Source organism: Trichomycterus rosablanca, chromosome 8, assembly GCF_030014385.1.
Source record: "Trichomycterus rosablanca isolate fTriRos1 chromosome 8, fTriRos1.hap1, whole genome shotgun sequence".
Lineage (NCBI taxonomy): Eukaryota > Metazoa > Chordata > Actinopteri > Siluriformes > Trichomycteridae > Trichomycterus > Trichomycterus rosablanca.
Window position 1 is genome coordinate 41083308 of NC_085995.1, and position 21612 is coordinate 41104919.

Genomic DNA, 21612 nt, shown 5'->3' on the forward strand with positions numbered 1-21612 from the left:
CCACTGAAGAACATCATGTAGAGAAACAAATGGACTACAGTCAGTAATTGTAGAACTACAAAGTGCTTCTATATGGTAAGTGGAGCTGATAAAATGGACAGTGAGTGTAGAAACAAGGAGGTGGTCATAATGTTATGGCTGATTGGTGTATATTCTTTGAATTCCTCCACTATTGGTGCTGGCGCCTCAACCGGACAACAAGAGTCTGTTGCAGCAGCATTGAGAAAAAAACCCTATCCCATCTCTCCAGCCACACCCAGTTATGTCTGTTAAGCACTTGGTCAGGTTGGTAGCACAGCTGACTGTTGCACTAAGTGCCAAGTTAAAGAAAGTTTTGAAGTCCAGCCACCTCTAGGTTGATTAACCCTTGTTACAATTTTTTTCTTAGTTTATAGACAGGGACCCTGTTTTCTAAAAATCACACCACATTTCACGTTAGTCACTAAATGACGCTCATAAACTAAATGATAGAATAAATAAAGCTATGATACACAGCACAGCTACATTAATAGTTGAATATAAACCTAGAACATCCAGCGACGGTGTGAGGCTTCATGTTCTGTCTCAAATACCAAAATTCTCCTCTGTGTTTGGACCCCCCCTCTGCGTCCACAGAATTGGTTGTTAGTTTTCCAGACTCACTTACCCGAGTCGTGTTTTTAGCTGCTTTACACTGTTCCACATCTCTGACATTTTGACCAAGCGATTGCTAACTGAATTGCCGTAGTATTGCTAGGATGCCTCATAGTGCAGATTAACCAGTAAACATGAGACATTTGAACACGTATGAAAAATGTTAAATCGCTAAATACAAACATTATATAGGGCAGTGATAGCTCAGTGGTTAAGGTACTGGACTAGTAAACAGAAGGTTGCCGGTTCAAGCCCCACCACCACCAAGTTGCCACTGTTGGGTCCCCGAGCAAGGTCCTTAACCCTCAACTGCTCATCGTGTTCAGCCCATTGTGTAAGTCGCTTTGGATAAAAGCGTCTGCTGAAAATGTAAATTATATTTAGAATTTTACAGCAAATTTCATATTACACAGGAGACAGCTCATTTCACGGTCCATGACATCTTGGACATCATAACGTTTTTTGCTGTTCCAAAACGTTCTAAGATTGCAGAATGGTTTTCCTGTAGAAGCTTTAAACTAACTGCTTGACTGATGGCAAGATTTAGATGAGTGAGCTTGGTATTCTGCACGGCAAACAAGTTTAGGCTGGTTGTGTCCTTTTATTAGCTAAATAGACCTACCAACATCTACCAACTGAATGATTTACTAACCACAATTATTATTATTCTTTTTTAATCAGGGTGATGTGTGTGTTGGATAACTTTGTTCCATAACCAACTCAAATTGTGTTTAACACATTGCTTAGTTTAAACTTCACCTCTGGTCAAAAAATAAGCAGGTGTGACCAACATGCAGTAATAACAGCCATCAGGAATGGGTTGGATGGATTGGCGCCCTGTTTAGGGTATTCCTGCCTTGTGCCCAGTGTTTCCTTTCTGAAGCCGGACCTTCCACCTCCTGAGAACATGCGGAAGGTAAATTGGTTTCACTGAGACACCCTGAGATGGGTTTGCGCCCCAGTTTAGGGTATTCCTGCCTTGCGCCCCGTGTTACCTGGTGAAATTGGACCTTCCACCTCCTGAAAACATGCAAAAGGTAAATTGGTTTCACTAAATTTCCTCGGCGATAAGGTTGGAACACCCTGAAATGGGTTTGCGCCCCAGTTCCGGGTGTTTCTGCCCTGCGCCCGGTGCTTTGGGTGGCGCAGGAAACCAATGAGAGAATGATTGGCTAAACTATGTTGTATTATTTCGGGGTGGCAGTGGCACGGGGAGACAACTGGCAGAGTAAAGTCCACGTGGCGCAACAACAGGGGATCTGGGCATCTGGGTTCGATCCTTGTGTAGAGAAACATCTCCTCACATCAGCATGGATTAGCTGTTCAAATTGCCTCTAATGTGTCTTCAGGTTGGTATCCAGGTGGAACAGGGCCCACTGTAACCCTGACCAGGATGAAACCGTATATAAATGTATTGTATTTATTTTATTTTAAATAAATGTATGAATTTATTTGGTGTGTTTATGATAGTGTTACTTTACATGTTTGTGTTGTGTTTAACGCTATTCCTTTCAATGAACGACAAAGAGGACGCGGTCTCTTTAAGAGAGGCTTCATCTCAAATAACTCTGCGGGTGTCATGTAGTGCACTAGATAGCGCGCACGAGCCTTTATCACCCACCGCGTGTAGTGCACCTATATAGGGAGGACACTGCCATTCGGGATTCAGTCAGCGTCCATGCGAGATGTAGCAGTCAGCAGGCGAGATGTTGGAAGGTACCCGTGATTGATTCGAGGCGGCGGTGTGATCAGGTGGAAATCGGCTTTATTTATAGGAATGATTGGTAAAGATAGTTAAATATAGAGACGCGACCAGGATCAGGATGGTGTCGTGGATTATTTCCAGGATGGTGGTGTGAGTATTGATGTTACTGTTATTTTTATGCTCATGTCGGCCAGGCTTCCTGCATCCTACCTTTACTGGCCAAGGAGCTTCTGAAATAAATATATACATTAAATCAAATGCATTATATACATCTATTTATATATTCCAAAATAACATTTGAATGTATTTATTTTAGTTAATAGGCTGTTAGCTGCCAGAATGCTTATTAAACAGAATCCAGAACCTTGTTTGTGCAGGTCGTCGTTTAAAAGCACATCTTTAATTAATAATAAAATCATAAACATATTTAATAGTTTTCCTGTAAGAAATCTGATCTATAAAATGCTGTAATAACAATAATCTAATTGAGGGACAAATTAAAGAAAAAACCCGTAATGATAGGGTGTGGAAACAGGTGCACTCATGATACAGGTGAGTAGTTCCAGTCCCATAATGCTTTATAGTGTTTATATAAAATACACAAGTAAGGTGGATTTTATATGAAAATGGTGAGTCTGTCTATATACACCGATCAGCCATAACATTAAAACCACCTCCTTGTTTCTACAGTCCATTTTATCAGCCCTTTGTAGTAAGAGAGTACCGGTGCTGTACTGGCCTGCCTGCAGTGCAGATCTTAAGTCGCTGCATCGTGTTTAAAACTATGTTTATAAAGGATCCTTTTTAATTTCTACATCGTCTCCGTTCATATAAGCGTTCATATGATTCCCTCAGCACTACTCGCCGTGTGCAGGACCTCAGTCGTATCTGCTCCGGTCGCTGGTTGGCGGCATTAAGCGCCGTCTTAAAAAACGCCGTCTGCAGCCGTCAGAGGACGATTGTAGAGCTTTCAAATAACAGATCAAAGTTCTCCACGACCCAAATCATCCAAAGTTTGGCACAAAACTAAAAGCTGGTTTGTTCACTGTGTAAAGCTTTGATGGTACCACAGCAGCACCGGCGCCGTGCTGCACGTCTATATTGTTTCATTACGCTTCTTAATCGTGGAGATGTTGGAACAGCGTATTTCTTATTGAGTTCAGTTAGACCGCCGCGTACTTTACTGCGTCAGACTCTCATGTGTAACACTCACCACTGTGTTTACATGGTTTAGAATGTGCAGTAAGTGTTGAGTGAATGTGGAGGTTAGAATCGGGGCTTGTTCTGTCGTTACTGTACGCTGGACTTAATGAGACGCGGCTACATCTAACTATTTTATCTCTGCTATAAGTTGAAGCATGTTGCTGTGTGTACAGAACAGCATAAACACGAGCTGCACTCTGTTTAATATGGAGCACTTATATGAGAATGTGATCATATGGACATAAACCCTGTTTACATTTAGTTCTGTGTTAGATTATTATGCTGTACAGTTTAGTGTTCCAATAAAAGAAGCTTAAATGAGATTCTGAATTACACTTTTTGGAGGAAAGTTAATCGTTGGATTAATCGATTAATCGATAAACTACTGTTTAGATAAATCATTAGAAACACAGTCATTAGTGGCGGCCCTAGATCTGTCTCCTTTTGAAATCGTATGAATTCTTATGAAGCACAAGATAGGAGAGTAAAGGTCCTGGACCGTATCAAGCAATATAAACACCTGAGTTCTCAGATTATTACAGAGCGTACGGTGGTGAACACGCCCCTGTGTTGTAGATCAGAAGCAAGGCATTATGGGAGTGTCTCCAGCCCAAGTAGGACAGAGGGCGTGTGCACTGCACTGCACCGAACCTGCACACAGATACACAGTCCGTGCACGTCAGTGAGCGACGACCGTTCTGTATCACGGCGGCCTCAGATTCTGTCCCATCAGCACGAACACCATGAAGCTGTGGCCCACTGGGAGAGCTGGGAGAGCTGACATTTTTTTGTGTCTGCTTTCTGTGCAGATCCACCATGTCAGTGTAGTAGTGAGCGGTTCTGGGGTCAAATCAATGTTCGTCGTTTGTTTATGCTGGTTGTTTGGTTGCCACTGTTGGACCCTTGAGCAAAGCCATTAGCCCTCAGGTGCTTGAACCGCACTAGGTAACGACTTTAGATGAAGCGTTGGATAAAGTGTCCCTCATTCTCGCTCTGTAAATCATCACTAATCGTGACGGCCATGACTTGTTCAGCGTTTACACGTCAGGAGCTGCTTGTGGGTCACGTGGAGATTAGAAACGTGTGAGGGATCTGGACTATTGGTGGGTAGAAACAATAATCCGATAATAAAACTGAAATAAATAAAACGATCCACGACTCCTGCGAGTGGAGTGGAGTTCCAAGCTGTGCTGTGTCCCAAACTTCAAACTACTAATGTAAATTGTAGGAACTGTATGCATTCATAATCAGTGGTTTTATGTTTTGTTTTGGCTATTTTGGCTATTTTATCGATTATTCGATTAATCTAAACGATTAATTTTCCTCCAAAAAAATTCATTTAGAATCTCATTTAAGCTTCTTTTATTTTAACAATAAACTGCACGGCATAATAATATAACACAGAACTAAATGTAAACAGGGTTTATGTTCAGATTATCACATTCTCAGGTGCTCCATATTAAACACAGTCTATTCCAACATCTCCACGATTAAGAAGCGTAATGAAACAATATAGACGTGCAGCACGGCGCCGGTGCTGCTGTGGTACCATCAAAGCTTTACACAGTGAACAAACCAGCTTTTAGTTTTGTACCAGTTTTAAGTATCACCAAACTTTGGATGATTTGGGTCGTGGAGAACTTTGATCTTCTCTTTGAAAGCTCTACAATCGTCCTCTGACGGCTGCAGACGGTGTTTTTTAAGACGGCGCTTAATGCCGCCGACCAGTGACCAGAGCTGATACGACTGAGGTCCTGCACACGGCGAGTAGTGCTGAGGGAATCATATGAACGCTTATATGAACGGAAACTGTAGAAATTAAAAAGGATCCTTTATAAACATAGTTTTAAACTTGATGTAGCGACTAGGACGAGCAATCGTACACCAATAATTACCATATATTAATCCCTTGTTGTGTGTCCAAATACTTTTGGTCACATGGGTCTGTGTGAAAACTTAGCGATCTCTCTAGACAGACACATTTTACATCATCCTACACTCCCGAGAAGAAGGCATGTCTAAATTTTTAGATTTGTGCGTCTAAATAATCTGATTATGAGCTCCAGGTCTGATTAGAATCCTCTCTACTGATTTGCTGATCAGGCAGGTAGTGGGGAGCAGGGCGGGTCACCAGGTTCTCACAAAGACCCAGTAGTGTACTGTGTAATTCGTCTCAGTCAGTGTAAGATGATCTGGGCTGAGTTTACTGGAACAGAGACTGTATTTCCTCTCAGCTGAAGGTGAACGTCTCTCTCTCTCTGGTTCTCTTCATCAGCCTGGCGTTCGGGACCCTGTACCCAGCGTACTCCTCCTATAAGGCGGTGAAGACGAAAAACGTCAAGGAGTATGTGAGTATTCCAGCGCGGCTGCACGTCCTTCTCCTGTACCCATTACAGCACATGGAACAGTGGTCTGCCTCGAGGCCTGATGCTTAGATACAAAAACTGCTGGAACATGGCTGCCACTGTCCATATTCGAGCAGGTTCTAAACTATACGTTTACCTTACTTTGAGACTTGGGTTACATCTGACCACACAGACATTTAGCTTTACTACCACTGTGGGCACTCTGTGGGTGGAATGGCAGTAAAATATGCCAGCCTACCAGCATCAAGGTCTTGGGATCGAATCTGAGCGCTGCTATCGGTTGGTCGGGCGTCTACACAGACATGATTGGCTGAATTTATCAGAATAAACGACTTTTAATTACAGCAGTCTGCAGTTTTTAATCCGTCCACTAGTTGGCGACAGTTGCTTATTGTAATTAGTAATTAATAATAAGGGTTCCGGGTGTCACGGTGGCTCGGTGGGTAGCTCTGTCTCCTCACAGCGACAGTGCGGAGTTTGCATGTTCTCCCCGTGTCTGCGTGGGTTTCCTCCTGGTGCTCCAGTTTAATCCCACAGTCCAAAAATGTGCAGTCAAGTTAATTGGAGACACAGAATTACCCTATAGGTGAGTGTGTGTGACGCTAGGTTCTCATACAGACCCCTGTGTGTATTATCTGTAGCTGTGTTTAAATATCTGGTGTGTGTGTGTGTGTGTGTGTGTGTGTGTGTGTGTGTGTGTGTGTGTGTGTGTGTTTCAGGTGAAGTGGATGATGTACTGGATCGTGTTTGCTTTGTTCTCTACAGCTGAGACGGTCACAGACATGTTTCTGTCCTGGTGAGTGACCCTCACACACACCGAGCGACGCCGGGACCGAATTACAGCATCACATTATAACATTAAAACCACCTCCTTGTTTCTACACTCACTGTACATGTTATCAGCTCCACTTACCATATAGAAGCACTTTGTAGTTCTACAATTACTGACTGTAGTCCATCTGTTTCTCTACATGCTTTGTTAGCCCCCTTTCATGCTGTTCTTCAATGGTCAGGACCCCCACAGGACCCCCACAGAGCAGGTATTATTTAGGTGGTGGATGATTCTCAGCACTGCAGTGACACTGACATGGTGGTGGTGTGTTAGTGTGTGTTGTGCTGGTATGAGTGGATCAGACACAGCAGCGCTGCTGGAGTTTTTAAACACCTCACCGTCACTGCTGGACTGAGAACCGTCCACCGACCAAAAATATCTAGCCAACAGCGCCCCGTGGGCAGCGTCCTGTGACCACTGATGAAGGTCTAGAAGATGAGCGACTCAAACAGCAGCAATAGATGAGCGATCGTCTCTGACTTTACATCTACAAGGTGGACCGACTAGGTAGGAGTGTCTAATAGAGTGGACAGTGAGTGGACACGGTGTTTAAAAACTCCAGCAGCGCTGCTGTGTCTGATCCACTCATACCAGCACAACACACACTAACACACCACCACCATGTCAGTGTCACTGCAGTGCTGAGAATCATCCACCACCTAAATAATACCTGCTCTGTGGGGGTCCTGACCATTGAAGAACAGGGTGAGAGGGGCTAACAAAGCATGTAGAGAAACAGATGGACTACAGTCAGTAATTGTAGAACTACAAAGTGCTTCTATATGGTAAGTTGCTGCTCTACGCAGTCGACTGATACGATTTATGAAGTCCCGCCCCCTAAACCATATAACATGTTGGACTTTGATCCAAAGTGACGCACAATTATGACTGAATACAACTTGCGCAATTGAGCATTAAGGGCCTCGCTCAGGGGCCCAACAGTGGCAACCTGGTGATAATGTGGCTTGAACCAGAAACCTTCTGATAACAAATCCTGGACCCTAACCATCGAGCTGCTGAGCTGCTGCTCTAGATCACTTCAGTCTTGTCACAGACTGATGGATTTTATCCCCTTTATCTCCCAATTTGGTCATTTCCAGTTCCCGATAGTGAACACGCTGGTGCTCGCATGACCCCCGATCTGATCAAGAAGACTGTGGTATGATGGAAGCTGTTGGAAAGATTTAATACTGTTTCAGGTTTTCTCGCTTTGGACTTAGTGGCTCTCGCTGTGGTTCTCTAGAGTCCTAAAAGCTTGGCAATAGCTTTGTAAGCTTTTCAGAGGTTACTCAGGTTGCCCGTCTCTCCCTTTGATGTTTTTTTTAATTTTATTTGAAGCAATTAAACATGACGAATGTGTGAAAATGAACGGAATTAGAACTCTACACATCTCACGCTTCACAGGTTTCCGTTTTATTTCGAGCTGAAGATCGCCTTCGTCGTCTGGCTGCTCTCGCCGTACACCAAGGGCTCCAGCGTGCTCTACCGAAAGTTTGTGCACCCCACCCTGTCCAACAAAGAGAAGGTCTGGACTCGTACGCTTGACACTGCACTTGTACTGTACGCCGCACCCACCGGCGCGTTCACGTTCCTCACGCCAGCGTTTGTCTTGCAGGAGATCGACGAGTACATCACCCAGGCCAAGGACCGCAGCTACCAGACCACCATGCGTTTTTGGAAGAGGGGGCTGAACATCGCGGCCACGGTGGCGGTCTCGGCGGCCGCTAAGGTCAGCGCGCGCTCGGCTCGGTTTCTGACAGGGTAACGTTGGGTGGTGTGTGTGTGTGTGTATTTTCGGGTGATGGTGTGTATCGCGCAGGGTCAGGGCGTGCTGTCGGAGAAGCTGCGCAGCTTCAGCCTGCAGGATCTGACGCTCATCCAGAACGAGGAGGAGCTGCTGGATGGTGTTGATGAGACCCACGCTGCTGCTACGCTCCCCCGCGCCAAAACACGCACAGGTACACGCTAGCACCTGCACTGCCAGCTAGGTGGGTTACACAGAAACATAATACCTGTCTTACCATATAGAAGCACTTTATAGTTCTACAATTACTGACTGTAGTCCATCTGTTCCTCTACATACTTTGTTACCCCCCTTTCATGCTGTTCTTCAATGGTCAGGACCCCCACAGGACCACCACAGAGCAGGTATTATTTAGGTGGTGGATGATTCTCAGCACTGCAGTGACACTGACATGGTGGTGGTGTGTTAGTGTGTGTTGTGCTGGTATGAGTGGATCAGACACAGCAGCGCTGCTGGAGTTTTTAAACACCTCACTGTCACTGCTGGACCGAGAATCGTCCACCGACCAAAAACATCCAGCCAACAGCGCCCCGTGGGCAGCGTCCTGTGCCCACTGATGAAGGTCTAGAAGATGAGCGACTCAAACAGCAGCAATAGATGAGCGATCGTTTCTGACTTTACATCTACAAGGTGGACCGACTAGGTAGGAGTGTCTAATAGAGTGGACAGTGAGTGGACACGGTGTTTAAAAACTCCAGCAGCGCTGCTGTGTCTGATCCACTCATACCAGCACAACACACACTAACACACCACCACCATGTCAGTGTCACTGCATGTCAAGACGATGACGGTGGACGATCCTGGAACCTCTGGGGCTGTATCTGTAGAGCACAAACCCACCCAGCCGGAGTCGTGTGCTCCTTTTTTAGCTGATTTACTGGAACCCAGTTGAACCCAGACAGCCTTTGTCCGAGCTCGTCTGTATTCTGCTGTGTGACCGGTGTGTGATTTCGGGAATTTAAAGAGACGGTGAGATGGAACTGGTCAGATCAGTCGGGTGCTCTGGCCACCCTGGCAGAACCGGGTTCGGTCCGGAACGTGTCGTTTGGGGAGGGTGAATGTGCCAGCCAGCATCACGCTCCGTGCCAACATTCAGCGTGGGTAATGTGGGCAGTTTAAATGCAGAGTTCGTCTCTCTGGCTCTGAAGGTCCGTCGAGGAGAAAGAGAGGGAGCTCGTCAGGGGCGGCATTCGAATTAAGATCAGTCTCGGTTCAGGCGTTCAGATTCTTAGTGCTTGATTATTTAATTTATTACAACTTCTGATGGCCCAAAATGTGAAGACACAATAAAATAAACAGACAGGAACATAATACCTGTTTTGTCATTAAATAACACACACGTGTTAAACATTAAAACCCAACGGTTTACCATACGAACATTTCGGGTTACAAACGATCTGTTTTAACTTGACGCGAAACACGTGACATCACGAACAAGTTGACTCCGAGCGTCTCTCTCTCTGTATATATTTAGTGAGTGAAAATTTGCACAGCGGACGGTGTTTTTCCGGTGTTTTCGGTATTAAAATGTCCCCAAATAAGGTGCAGAGAGAGCGCAGAGCTGAGAAACATTACGTTTGTTGTTGTATAATTACTCCTGCCAGTAGGTGTCACTGTGTATCAGACAGAGGGGACAGTGAGTGAGAGAGAAGAAGGAACTCGTCTTTCTTTCGTGCAGTTACACCTACAAAATACAACACTACTGAAATAAAGAAGGAAATAATAGAGAAATATGAGAGTTATTGTTGTTTCTGGTAGATACAGTTTATATAAAAGAAGGAAATGTATTATGGTGTATGTGATGGTGTATGGTGCAGCACATGCACTGTACTGAAATGTGGTGTGTTTATGTACTGGACTACTGTGTATTATTGTTTATTACAGTATTATCTATTCTATAATTTAAGATTTAAGTGAAAATATACGTGTATTTATAACAAAAAAAGAGCATTTAAGAGATTAGAGAGGTTAGGGGTAAGGGGGGGGTTGGGAGGTCTGGCACGGATTAATTCTGTTTACATTATTTCTTATGGGAAAAAAAACAGGTTTAACTAACGAACATTTTGACTTAAGAACAGAACTTCAGAACCAATTACATTCATAAGTCAAGGGTCTACTGTAAATAAATAAATAAATAAATAAATGCAACAATTTCCAGACTTTAGCAAAAAGAAAAAAGTCCCGTCCCAATATTTATGATGAACTGTACTTGCAATCCAGTTCCCAAAAAATACATGGGACGGTAGGTATTATGCAAGTAATTGGTAACCTTTTCAATTTATATACACTAATTCAAAATTTGATGCCTGAAACACATTCCAAAAAATTTAGGACAGGGGCTGAACTGATTGTCACGATTGTCTATAACAGGAGCTCTAACGAAATCGAAGAATGATGGGTCTGTGCGAGCGAATAACCCAAAGTTTTAAAAAGGCCACCGTATCTGCAGGGTGGGGGCCGGACTATGTGTGGGTGGGTGGGTCGACGCCTGTGCAGAATGCAGGGGCGAGAAGAGGAGGGCGTGTACAGCGACGTGCTCTCCTCGGATGCAATCTGGTATCTCTCAGCAGCGGGGGACAAAATTGAGTCGCTAAATCAGGAGGAAGATGGGGAGAAAACGCTTTAAAAAAAAAAGAGCAAAATTCTGGGAATTTACCATCTACAGTCCATAATATTATTACAAGATTCAACAAAATCACTTCAGTCTCTCAGACCGGATCTCACACTGTAATAAACAGAACCACGTGGACTCTGGAGTTCTTCAGAAAACCCTCGTCAGTGAACACGGTTCATCACTGCAACTACAAACATGAGTTAAGAAATGCCACTGACGTCTCTAATGTCAGAATCATCTGAGAAGGACCAGAGGAAGTAGATTTGGGGAGTCTATCTCCAGCTTTTCCTTTGTACCGATCTTCAGAGGAGGATCATGGTCGCTCGGAGGTCCTGAGCCTAAATCTGCCCCTTAAAGCTCAGCGCCGTAGGGTGCGCCTGTTATATGACCGACCAAAGCCGTCACTGGACCTTCTGATTCAAATGGGCGCCGCTCGTACTAGTACTGAACCTTCAGGAGCTTAACCTCCTCTGAACATCTGATGAGGGTCTTGTCTCAGTGGCTGGTGATTCTGATACACATGTTCAAAAGTATTTGGACACCCCCTCTAAAGAATTCACATGTTTCAGCCACATCAGTTACTAACAAGTGTAATGACTCAGTCATGTAAAGGAAATGATTATTACTTTGCGTTTCTTCTCCTGTCAGCACGAGCCCCGCCCATAACGGCAGACAGCGAATCACAGCTCAGTTCCCGGCCTGATGCCGACCAGTCTGATAGCCGGACGGAGCAGTCGGAGGAAGATGCTGCTGATAAAATGATCAAGAGGGCGCCGAGCGTCAGAGCGGCCAAGAAACCAGCCGCTGCTAAGACTGAGGTAAACACACACACACACACACACACACACACACACACATTCTAGGGATCTATTAGATGTGGATCTGATGGTGTGTGTGAGGGTGAGGGATCTATTAGATGTGGATCTGATGGTGTGTGTGAGGGTGAGGGATCTATTAGATGTGGATCTGATAGTGTGTGTGAGGGTGAGGGATCTATTAGATGTGGATCTGATAGTGTGTGTGAGGGTGAGGGATCTATTAGATGTGGATCTGATGGTGTGTGTGAGGGTGAGGGATCTATTAGATGTGGATCTGATGGTGTGTGTGAGGGTGAGGGATCTATTAGATGTGGAGCTGATGGTGAGGGTGAGGGATCTATTAAATGTGGAGCTGATGGTGTGTGAGGGTGAGGGATCTATTAGATGTGGAGCTGATGGTGCGTGTGAGGGTGAGGGATCTATTAGATGTGGAGCTGATGGTGCGTGTGAGGGTGAGGGATCTATTAGATGTGGAGCTGATGGTGAGGGTGAGGGATCTATTAAATGTGGAGCTGATGGTGTGTGAGGGTGAGGGATCTATTAGATGTGGAGCTGATGGTGCGTGTGAGGGTGAGGGATCTATTAGATGTGGAGCTGATGGTGAAGGTGAGGGATCTATTAGATGTGGAGTTGATGGTGCGTGTGAGGGTGAGGGATCTATTAGATGTGGATCTGATGGTGTGTGAGGGTGAGGGATCTATTAGATGTGGATCTGATGGTGCATGTGAGGGTGAGGGATCTATTAGATGTGGATCTGATGGTGCGTGTGAGGGTGAGGGATCTATTAGATGTGGATCTGATGGTGCGTGTGAGGGTGAGGGATCTATTAGATGTGGATCTGATGGTGTGTGTGAGGGTGAGGGATCTATTAGATGTGGATCTGATGGTGTGTGAGGGTGAGGGATCTATTAGATGTGGAGCTGATGGTGTGTGTGAGGGTGAGGGATCTATTAGATGTGGATCTGATGGTGTGTGAGGGTGAGGGATCTATTAGATGTGGAGCTGATGGTGCGTGTGAGGGTGAGGGATCTATTAGATGTGGAGCTGATGGTGAGGGTGAGGGATCTATTAGATGTGGAGTTGATGGTGCGTGTGAGGGTGAGGGATCTATTAGATGTGGATCTGATGGTGTGTGAGGGTGAGGGATCTATTAGATGTGGATCTGATGGTGCATGTGAGGGTGAGGGATCTATTAGATGTGGATCTGATGGTGCGTGTGAGGGTGAGGGATCTATTAGATGTGGATCTGATGGTGCGTGTGAGGGTGAGGGATCTATTAGATGTGGATCTGATGGTGCATGTGAGGGTGAGGGATCTATTAGATGTGGATCTGATGGTGAGGGTGAGGGATCTATTAGATGTGGAGCTGATGGTGAGGGTGAGGGATCTATTAGATGTGGATCTGATGGTGTGTGAGGGTGAGGGATCTATTAGATGTGGAGTTGATGGTGCGTGTGAGGGTGAGGGATCTATTAGATGTGGATCTGATGGTGTGTGAGGGATCTATTAGATGTGGAGTTGATGGTGCGTGTGAGGGTGAGGGATCTATTAGATGTGGATCTGATGGTGCGTGTGAGGGTGAGGGATCTATTAGATGTTGATCTGATTGTGTGAGGGTGAGGGATCTGTTAGATGTGGATCTGATGGTGGTGTGAGGGTGAGGGATCTATTAGATGTGGATCTGATGGTGCGTGTGAGGGTGAGGGATCTATTAGATGTGGATCTGATGGTGTGTGTGAGGGTGAGGGATCTATTAGATGTGGATCTGATGGTGCGTGTGAGGGATCTATTAGATGTGGATCTGATGGTGCGTGTGAGGGTGAGGGATCTATTAGATGTGGAGCTGATGGTGAGGGTGAGGGATCTATTAAATGTGGAGCTGATGGTGTGTGAGGGTGAGGGATCTATTAGATGTGGAGCTGATGGTGCGTGTGAGGGTGAGGGATCTATTAGATGTGGAGCTGATGGTGCGTGTGAGGGTGAGGGATCTATTAGATGTGGAGCTGATGGTGAGGGTGAGGGATCTATTAAATGTGGAGCTGATGGTGTGTGAGGGTGAGGGATCTATTAGATGTGGAGCTGATGGTGCGTGTGAGGGTGAGGGATCTATTAGATGTGGAGCTGATGGTGAAGGTGAGGGATCTATTAGATGTGGAGTTGATGGTGCGTGTGAGGGTGAGGGATCTATTAGATGTGGATCTGATGGTGTGTGAGGGTGAGGGATCTATTAGATGTGGATCTGATGGTGCATGTGAGGGTGAGGGATCTATTAGATGTGGATCTGAAGGTGCGTGTGAGGGTGAGGGATCTATTAGATGTGGATCTGATGGTGCGTGTGAGGGTGAGGGATCTATTAGATGTGGATCTGATGGTGTGTGTGAGGGTGAGGGATCTATTAGATGTGGATCTGATGGTGTGTGAGGGTGAGGGATCTATTAGATGTGGAGCTGATGGTGTGTGTGAGGGATCTATTAGATGTGGATCTGATGGTGTGTGAGGGTGAGGGATCTATTAGATGTGGAGCTGATGGTGCGTGTGAGGGTGAGGGATCTATTAGATGTGGAGCTGATGGTGAGGGTGAGGGATCTATTAGATGTGGAGTTGATGGTGTGTGAGGGTGAGGGATCTATTAGATGTGGATCTGATGGTGCATGTGAGGGTGAGGGATCTATTAGATGTGGATCTGATGGTGCGTGTGAGGGTGAGGGATCTATTAGATGTGGATCTGATGGTGAGGGTGAGGGATCTATTAGATGTGGAGCTGATGGTGAGGGTGAGGGATCTATTAGATGTGGATCTGATGGTGTGTGAGGGTGAGGGATCTATTAGATGTGGAGTTGATGGTGCGTGTGAGGGTGAGGGATCTATTAGATGTGGATCTGATGGTGCGTGTGAGGGTGAGGGATCTATTAGATGTGGATCTGATGGTGTGTGTGAGGGTGAGGGATCTATTAGATGTGGAGCTGATGGTGCGTGTGAGGGTGAGGGATCTATTAGATGTGGAGCTGATGGTGCGTGTGAGGGTGAGGGATCTATTAGATGTGGAGCTGATGGTGCGTGTGAGGGTGAGGGATCTATTAGATGTGGAGCTGATGGTGCGTGTGAGGGTGAGGGATCTATTAGATGTGGAGCTGATGGTGAGGGTGAGGGATCTATTAAATGTGGAGCTGATGGTGTGTGAGGGTGAGGGATCTATTAGATGTGGAGCTGATGGTGCGTGTGAGGGTGAGGGATCTATTAGATGTGGAGCTGATGGTGAAGGTGAGGGATCTATTAGATGTGGAGTTGATGGTGCGTGTGAGGGTGAGGGATCTATTAGATGTGGATCTGATGGTGTGTGAGGGTGAGGGATCTATTAGATGTGGATCTGATGGTGCATGTGAGGGTGAGGGATCTATTAGATGTGGATCTGATGGTGCGTGTGAGGGTGAGGGATCTATTAGATGTGGATCTGATGGTGCGTGTGAGGGTGAGGGATCTATTAGATGTGGATCTGATGGTGTGTGTGAGGGTGAGGGATCTATTAGATGTGGATCTGATGGTGTGTGAGGGTGAGGGATCTATTAGATGTGGAGCTGATGGTGTGTGTGAGGGTGAGGGATCTATTAGATGTGGATCTGATGGTGTGTGAGGGTGAGGGATCTATTAGATGTGGAGCTGATGGTGAGGGTGAGGGATCTATTAGATGTGGAGTTGATGGTGCGTGTGAGGGTGAGGGATCTATTAGATGTGGATCTGATGGTGTGTGAGGGTGAGGGATCTATTAGATGTGGATCTGATGGTGCATGTGAGGGTGAGGGATCTATTAGATGTGGATCTGATGGTGCGTGTGAGGGTGAGGGATCTATTAGATGTGGATCTGATGGTGCGTGTGAGGGTGAGGGATCTATTAGATGTGGATCTGATGGTGCATGTGAGGGTGAGGGATCTATTAGATGTGGATCTGATGGTGAGGGTGAGGGATCTATTAGATGTGGAGCTGATGGTGAGGGTGAGGGATCTATTAGATGTGGATCTGATGGTGTGTGAGGGTGAGGGATCTATTAGATGTGGAGTTGATGGTGCGTGTGAGGGTGAGGGATCTATTAGATGTGGATCTGATGGTGTGTGAGGGATCTATTAGATGTGGAGTTGATGGTGCGTGTGAGGGTGAGGGATCTATTAGATGTGGATCTGATGGTGCGTGTGAGGGTGAGGGATCTATTAGATGTTGATCTGATTGTGTGAGGGTGAGGGATCTGTTAGATGTGGATCTGATGGTGGTGTGAGGGTGAGGGATCTATTAGATGTGGATCTGATGGTGCGTGTGAGGGTGAGGGATCTATTAGATGTGGATCTGATGGTGTGTGTGAGGGTGAGGGATCTATTAGATGTGGATCTGATGGTGCGTGTGAGGGATCTATTAGATGTGGATCTGATGGTGCGTGTGAGGGTGAGGGATCTATTAGATGTGGAGCTGATGGTGAGGGTGAGGGATCTATTAAATGTGGAGCTGATGGTGTGTGAGGGTGAGGGATCTATTAGATGTGGAGCTGATGGTGCGTGTGAGGGTGAGGGATCTATTAGATGTGGAGCTGATGGTGCGGGTGAGGGTGAGGGATCTATTAGATGTGGAGCTGATGGTGAGGGTGAGGGATCTATTAAATGTGGAGCTGATGGTGTGTGAGGGTGAGGGATCTATTAGATGTGGAGCTGATGGTGCGTGTGAGGGTGAGGGATCTATTAGATGTGGAGCTGATGGTGAAGGTGAGGGATCTATTAGATGTGGAGTTGATGGTGCGTGTGAGGGTGAGGGATCTATTAGATGTGGATCTGATGGTGTGTGAGGGTGAGGGATCTATTAGATGTGGATCTGATGGTGCATGTGAGGGTGAGGGATCTATTAGATGTGGATCTGATGGTGCGTGTGAGGGTGAGGGATCTATTAGATGTGGATCTGATGGTGCGTGTGAGGGTGAGGGATCTATTAGATGTGGATCTGATGGTGTGTGTGAGGGTGAGGGATCTATTAGATGTGGATCTGATGGTGTGTGAGGGTGAGGGATCTATTAGATGTGGAGCTGATGGTGTGTGTGAGGGATCTATTAGATGTGGATCTGATGGTGTGTGAGGGTGAGGGATCTATTAGATGTGGAGCTGATGGTGCGTGTGAGGGTGAGGGATCTATTAGATGTGGAGCTGATGGTGAGGGTGAGGGATCTATTAGATGTGGAGTTGATGGTGTGTGAGGGTGAGGGATCTATTAGATGTGGATCTGATGGTGCATGTGAGGGTGAGGGATCTATTAGATGTGGATCTGATGGTGCGTGTGAGGGTGAGGGATCTATTAGATGTGGATCTGATGGTGCGTGTGAGGGTGAGGGATCTATTAGATGTGGATCTGATGGTGCATGTGAGGGTGAGGGATCTATTAGATGTGGATCTGATGGTGAGGGTGAGGGATCTATTAGATGTGGAGCTGATGGTGAGGGTGAGGGATCTATTAGATGTGGATCTGATGGTGTGTGAGGGTGAGGGATCTATTAGATGTGGAGTTGATGGTGCGTGTGAGGGTGAGGGATCTATTAGATGTGGATCTGATGGTGCGTGTGAGGGTGAGGGATCTATTAGATGTTGATCTGATTGTGTGAGGGTGAGGGATCTGTTAGATGTGGATCTGATGGTGGTGTGAGGGTGAGGGATCTATTAGATGTGGATCTGATGGTGCGTGTGAGGGTGAGGGATCTATTAGATGTGGATCTGATGGTGTGTGTGAGGGTGAGGGATCTATTAGATGTGGATCTGATGGTGCGTGTGAGGGATCTATTAGATGTGGATCTGATGGTGCGTGTGAGGGTGAGGGATCTATTAGATGTGGATCTGATGGTGCGTGTGAGGGTGAGGGATCTATTAGATGTGGATCTGATGGTGCGTGTGAGGGTGAGGGATCTATTAGATGTGGATCTGATGGTGCGTGTGAGGGTGAGGGATCTATTAGATGTGGATCTGATGGTGCGTATGAGGGTGAGGGATCTATTAGATGTGGATCTGATGGTGCGTGTGAGGGTGAGGTATTTATTAGATGTGGATCTGATGGTGGGTGTGAGGGTGAGGGATCTATTAGATGTGGATCTGATGGTGCGTGTGAGGGTGAGGGATCTATTAGATGTGGATCTGATGGTGCATGTGAGGGTGAGGGATCTATTAGATGTGGATCTGATGGTGTGTGTGAGGGTGAGGGATCTATTAGATGTGGATCTGATGGTGCGTGTGAGGGATCTATTAGATGTGGATCTGATGGTGCGTGTGAGGGTGAGGGATCTATTAGATGTGGATCTGATGGTGCGTGTGAGGGTGAGGGATCTATTAGATGTGGATCTGATGGTGCGTGTGAGGGTGAGGGATCTATTAGATGTGGATCTGATGGTGCGTGTGAGGGTGAGGGATCTATTAGATGTGGATCTGATGGTGCGTATGAGGGTGAGGGATCTATTAGATGTGGATCTGATGGTGCGTGTGAGGGTGAGGTATTTATTAGATGTGGATCTGATGGTGGGTGTGAGGGTGAGGGATCTATTAGATGTGGATCTGATGGTGCGTGTGAGGGTGAGGGATCTATTAGATGTGGATCTGATGGTGCATGTGAGGGTGAGGGATCTATTAGATGTGGATCTGATAAAAGTGTTTTTGTCCTTCTTTTTGAAACCAGGTGACCAAGACGGTGAAGAAACAGCCGAAGAAGAAGAGCACGGCTACGAGCAACACCGCCGAGACGCCGCCTTGAGATCCAGAGTCCCACACACACACACACACACACACACACACACACACACACGTCCATGCTTACAGGTTCTCGATCATCTACATCATTATGGTCCTCCTACATCCCATAATATGCTCACTTAGCCCGTATGCATGAGCCACCACCATCATAGTATCTCCTCAGATCCCAGTTCCCCCAGTTTTAGGACGTCACGTCTTCCAGTCACGGGTCTGGTTTTCTTTTCTCGGCACGTAGGGCGCCCCCTGTGGGACGTTTGGCGGATTTCAGAGCTGCGAGCACAACTCTGACCTCACTTGCCGCCGCCGCCGAACATCATCCGTCACCACGCCCGGAACTGTCGTCGAAAATAGTCCTCACCTCGCGTTCCTCCCCTCAGCCTCGCGCGGCTGACCTCACATCTTAACACGTTAGGTTTTAATCGGGATTTTAGCCTCATAATAAACGATTGTAGCTTATCATCGGCCTGCATCGGAACCCTAACGGCTCAGGCCGGGCAGTTCGGCTTCTCGTGAATGTGTCGGTGTACTGGCGTCTCCGAGTCGCCCTTCTACGCTCGGAAACGCGGCCTGTGAGCCGCACGCATGTCGTTTTTATTCATTTTAAATCAATAAAACGCTGCTGTCAGGACTGTGTGGTTTTCCTCCCGGCGCTCCGGTTTCTGTGCTTTGGCTGGTGTGTGTGCGTGTGTGTGCGTGTGCGTGTGCGTGTGTGTCTGAATTCATGTGTTTCAGCCACAACAGTTACTAACAGGTGTGATATAAAGGAAACCATATGCTTCCAACTTTGCAGCAACAGTTTAGGGAAGGCCCTGTCCTGTTCCAGTATAACTAAAGAAACAGCCCTGAAATCCCTGCAATCGACAGCTCAGCGCCCAGCCATACAAATGCTGCCATCTTCTGACCGAATGGGCACAAATTCCCATACACAGACGCACTTCAAAGCCTTGTGAGAAGCTTCTCAGAAGAGTGGCAGGTCGTGGTGCAGTTACTACAGGCGTCCAGCAGGGGGAGACAAACTCTGCCGACCTGAAGCTCACACGAGCCTCATCATGTTTACGTCATGTTTATTAGTTTATAATTTGAGGTATTTTGGGTATCTGAGGGTGCTGTTTGTGGTCTGGGTCGCTGAGCTTATGATTTTAGGACCTCGAGGTGGTTTCTTGTGTAAATTTACTGCTAAACACGGTGTAAATGTGTGTATATTCTAAACTGTACTGAACCAGCTTTGCTTGTTTGATGGTATTTGCTCTAAATGAAAAGATCACACAGACGTCGCTCTGTTTTAATAGCGTTTGTTTTTAAAATTGGACGTCCGACAAGCTTAAGGTCAGGTGTCCGAATACTTTTGGTCATATCGGGTACGAGCATTAATACAGCTGCTCATTTAGGTTTGTCGTTTTAGCAGTTCTAGATTCTGAAATACATGATTGAATGTTTTACTAAATTAAACTGACCTGGAGAATTCCCTGCTCGCGCTTGGATCTCCACACTGATCCTGCTTCTTATCTTAGACGAAAGCCAGTTGCATAACTACGCTTCAGAATTCCCTGCTCGCGCTCGGATCTCCACACTGATCCTGCTTCTTATCTTAGACGAAAGCCAGTTGCATAACTACGCTTCAGAATTCCCTGCTCTCGCTCGGATCTCCACACTGATCCTGCTTCTTATCTTAGACGAAAGCCAGTTGCATAACTACGCTTCAGAATTCACTGCTCGAGCTCGGATCTCCACACTGATCCTGCTTCTTATCTTAGACGAAAGCCAGTTGCATAACTACGCTTCAGAATTCACTGCTCGAGCTCGGATCTCCACACTGAACCTGCTTCTTATCTTAGACGAAAGCCAGTTGCATATCTACGCTTTAGAATTCCCTGCTCGCGCTCGGATCTCCACACTGATCCTGCTTCTTATCTTAGACGAAAGCCAGTTGCATAACTACGCTTCAGAATTCACTGCTCACGCTCGGATCTCCACACTGAACCTGCTTCTTATCTTAGACGAAAGCCAGTTGCATAACTACGCTTCAGAATTCAGAATTCAGCTTATCATCGGCCTGCATCGGAACCCTAACGGCTCAGGCCGGGCAGTTCGGCTTCTCGTGAATGTGTCGGTGTACTGGCGTCTCCGAGTCGCCCTTCTACGCTCGGAAACGCGGCCTGTGAGCCGCACGCATGTCGTTTTTATTCATTTTAAATCAATAAAACGCTGCTGTCAGGACTGTGTGGTTTTCCTCCCGGCGCTCCGGTTTCTGTGCTTTGGCTGGTGTGTGTGCGTGTGTGCGTGTGCGTGTGTGTCTGAATTCATGTGTTTCAGCCACAACAGTTACTAACAGGTGTGATATAAAGGAAACCATATGCTTCCAACTTTGCAGCAACAGTTTAGGGAAGGCCCTGTCCTGTTCCAGTATAACTAAAGAAACAGCCCTGAAATCCCTGCAATCGACAGCTCAGCGCCCAGCCATACAAATGCTGCCATCTTCTGACCGAATGGGCACAAATTCCCATACACAGACGCACTTCAAAGCCTTGTGAGAAGCTTCTCAGAAGAGTGGCAGGTCGTGGTGCAGTTACTACAGGCGTCCAGCAGGGGGAGACAAACTCTGCCGACCTGAAGCTCACACGAGCCTCATCATGTTTACGTCATGTTTATTAGTTTATAATTTGAGGTATTTTGGGTATCTGAGGGTGCTGTTTGTGGTCTGGGTCGCTGAGCTTATGATTTTAGGACCTCGAGGTGGTTTCTTGTGTAAATTTACTGCTAAACACGGTGTAAATGTGTGTATATTCTAAACTGTACTGAACCAGCTTTGCTTGTTTGATGGTATTTGCTCTAAATGAAAAGATCACACAGACGTCGCTCTGTTTTAATAGCGTTT

General features: G+C 46.4%; 1 protein-coding gene across 2 annotated transcripts; it reads left to right on the forward strand.

Annotated features, from left to right (window-relative positions):
- The first annotated feature begins 1903 nt into the window (after positions 1–1903).
- On the forward strand, positions 1904–19365 carry reep2 (receptor accessory protein 2). 2 transcript variants are annotated; one of them, XM_063000203.1, is made up of 8 exons: positions 1904–1982; positions 5817–5889; positions 6627–6703; positions 8144–8264; positions 8355–8468; positions 8559–8697; positions 11806–11975; positions 18664–19365. In XM_063000203.1, the coding sequence occupies exons 3-8, from the start codon at positions 6636–6638 to the stop codon at positions 18736–18738; spliced, it is 687 nt and encodes a 228-aa protein (XP_062856273.1). In that variant the 5' UTR covers positions 1904–1982; positions 5817–5889; positions 6627–6635; the 3' UTR covers positions 18739–19365. The 2 variants fall into 2 exon arrangements, with proteins under 2 accessions (XP_062856273.1, XP_062856272.1); XM_063000202.1 differs by lacking the exon at positions 1904–1982 and adding an exon at positions 2324–2488.
- The last annotated feature ends 2247 nt before the right edge of the window (positions 19366–21612 follow it).

Excerpts from the sequence above, each read along its gene's own strand:
- reep2 (XM_063000202.1), top strand. The coding sequence starts at position 2,457 with ATGGTGTCGTGGATTATTTCCAGGATGGTGGT. Across the intron at positions 2,489-5,816 it reads ATTATTTCCAGGATGGTGGT|CCTGGCGTTCGGGACCCTGT; the intron begins GTGAGTATTGAT and ends TCTCTTCATCAG. Across the intron at positions 5,890-6,626 it reads CGAAAAACGTCAAGGAGTAT|GTGAAGTGGATGATGTACTG; the intron begins GTGAGTATTCCA and ends TGTGTGTTTCAG.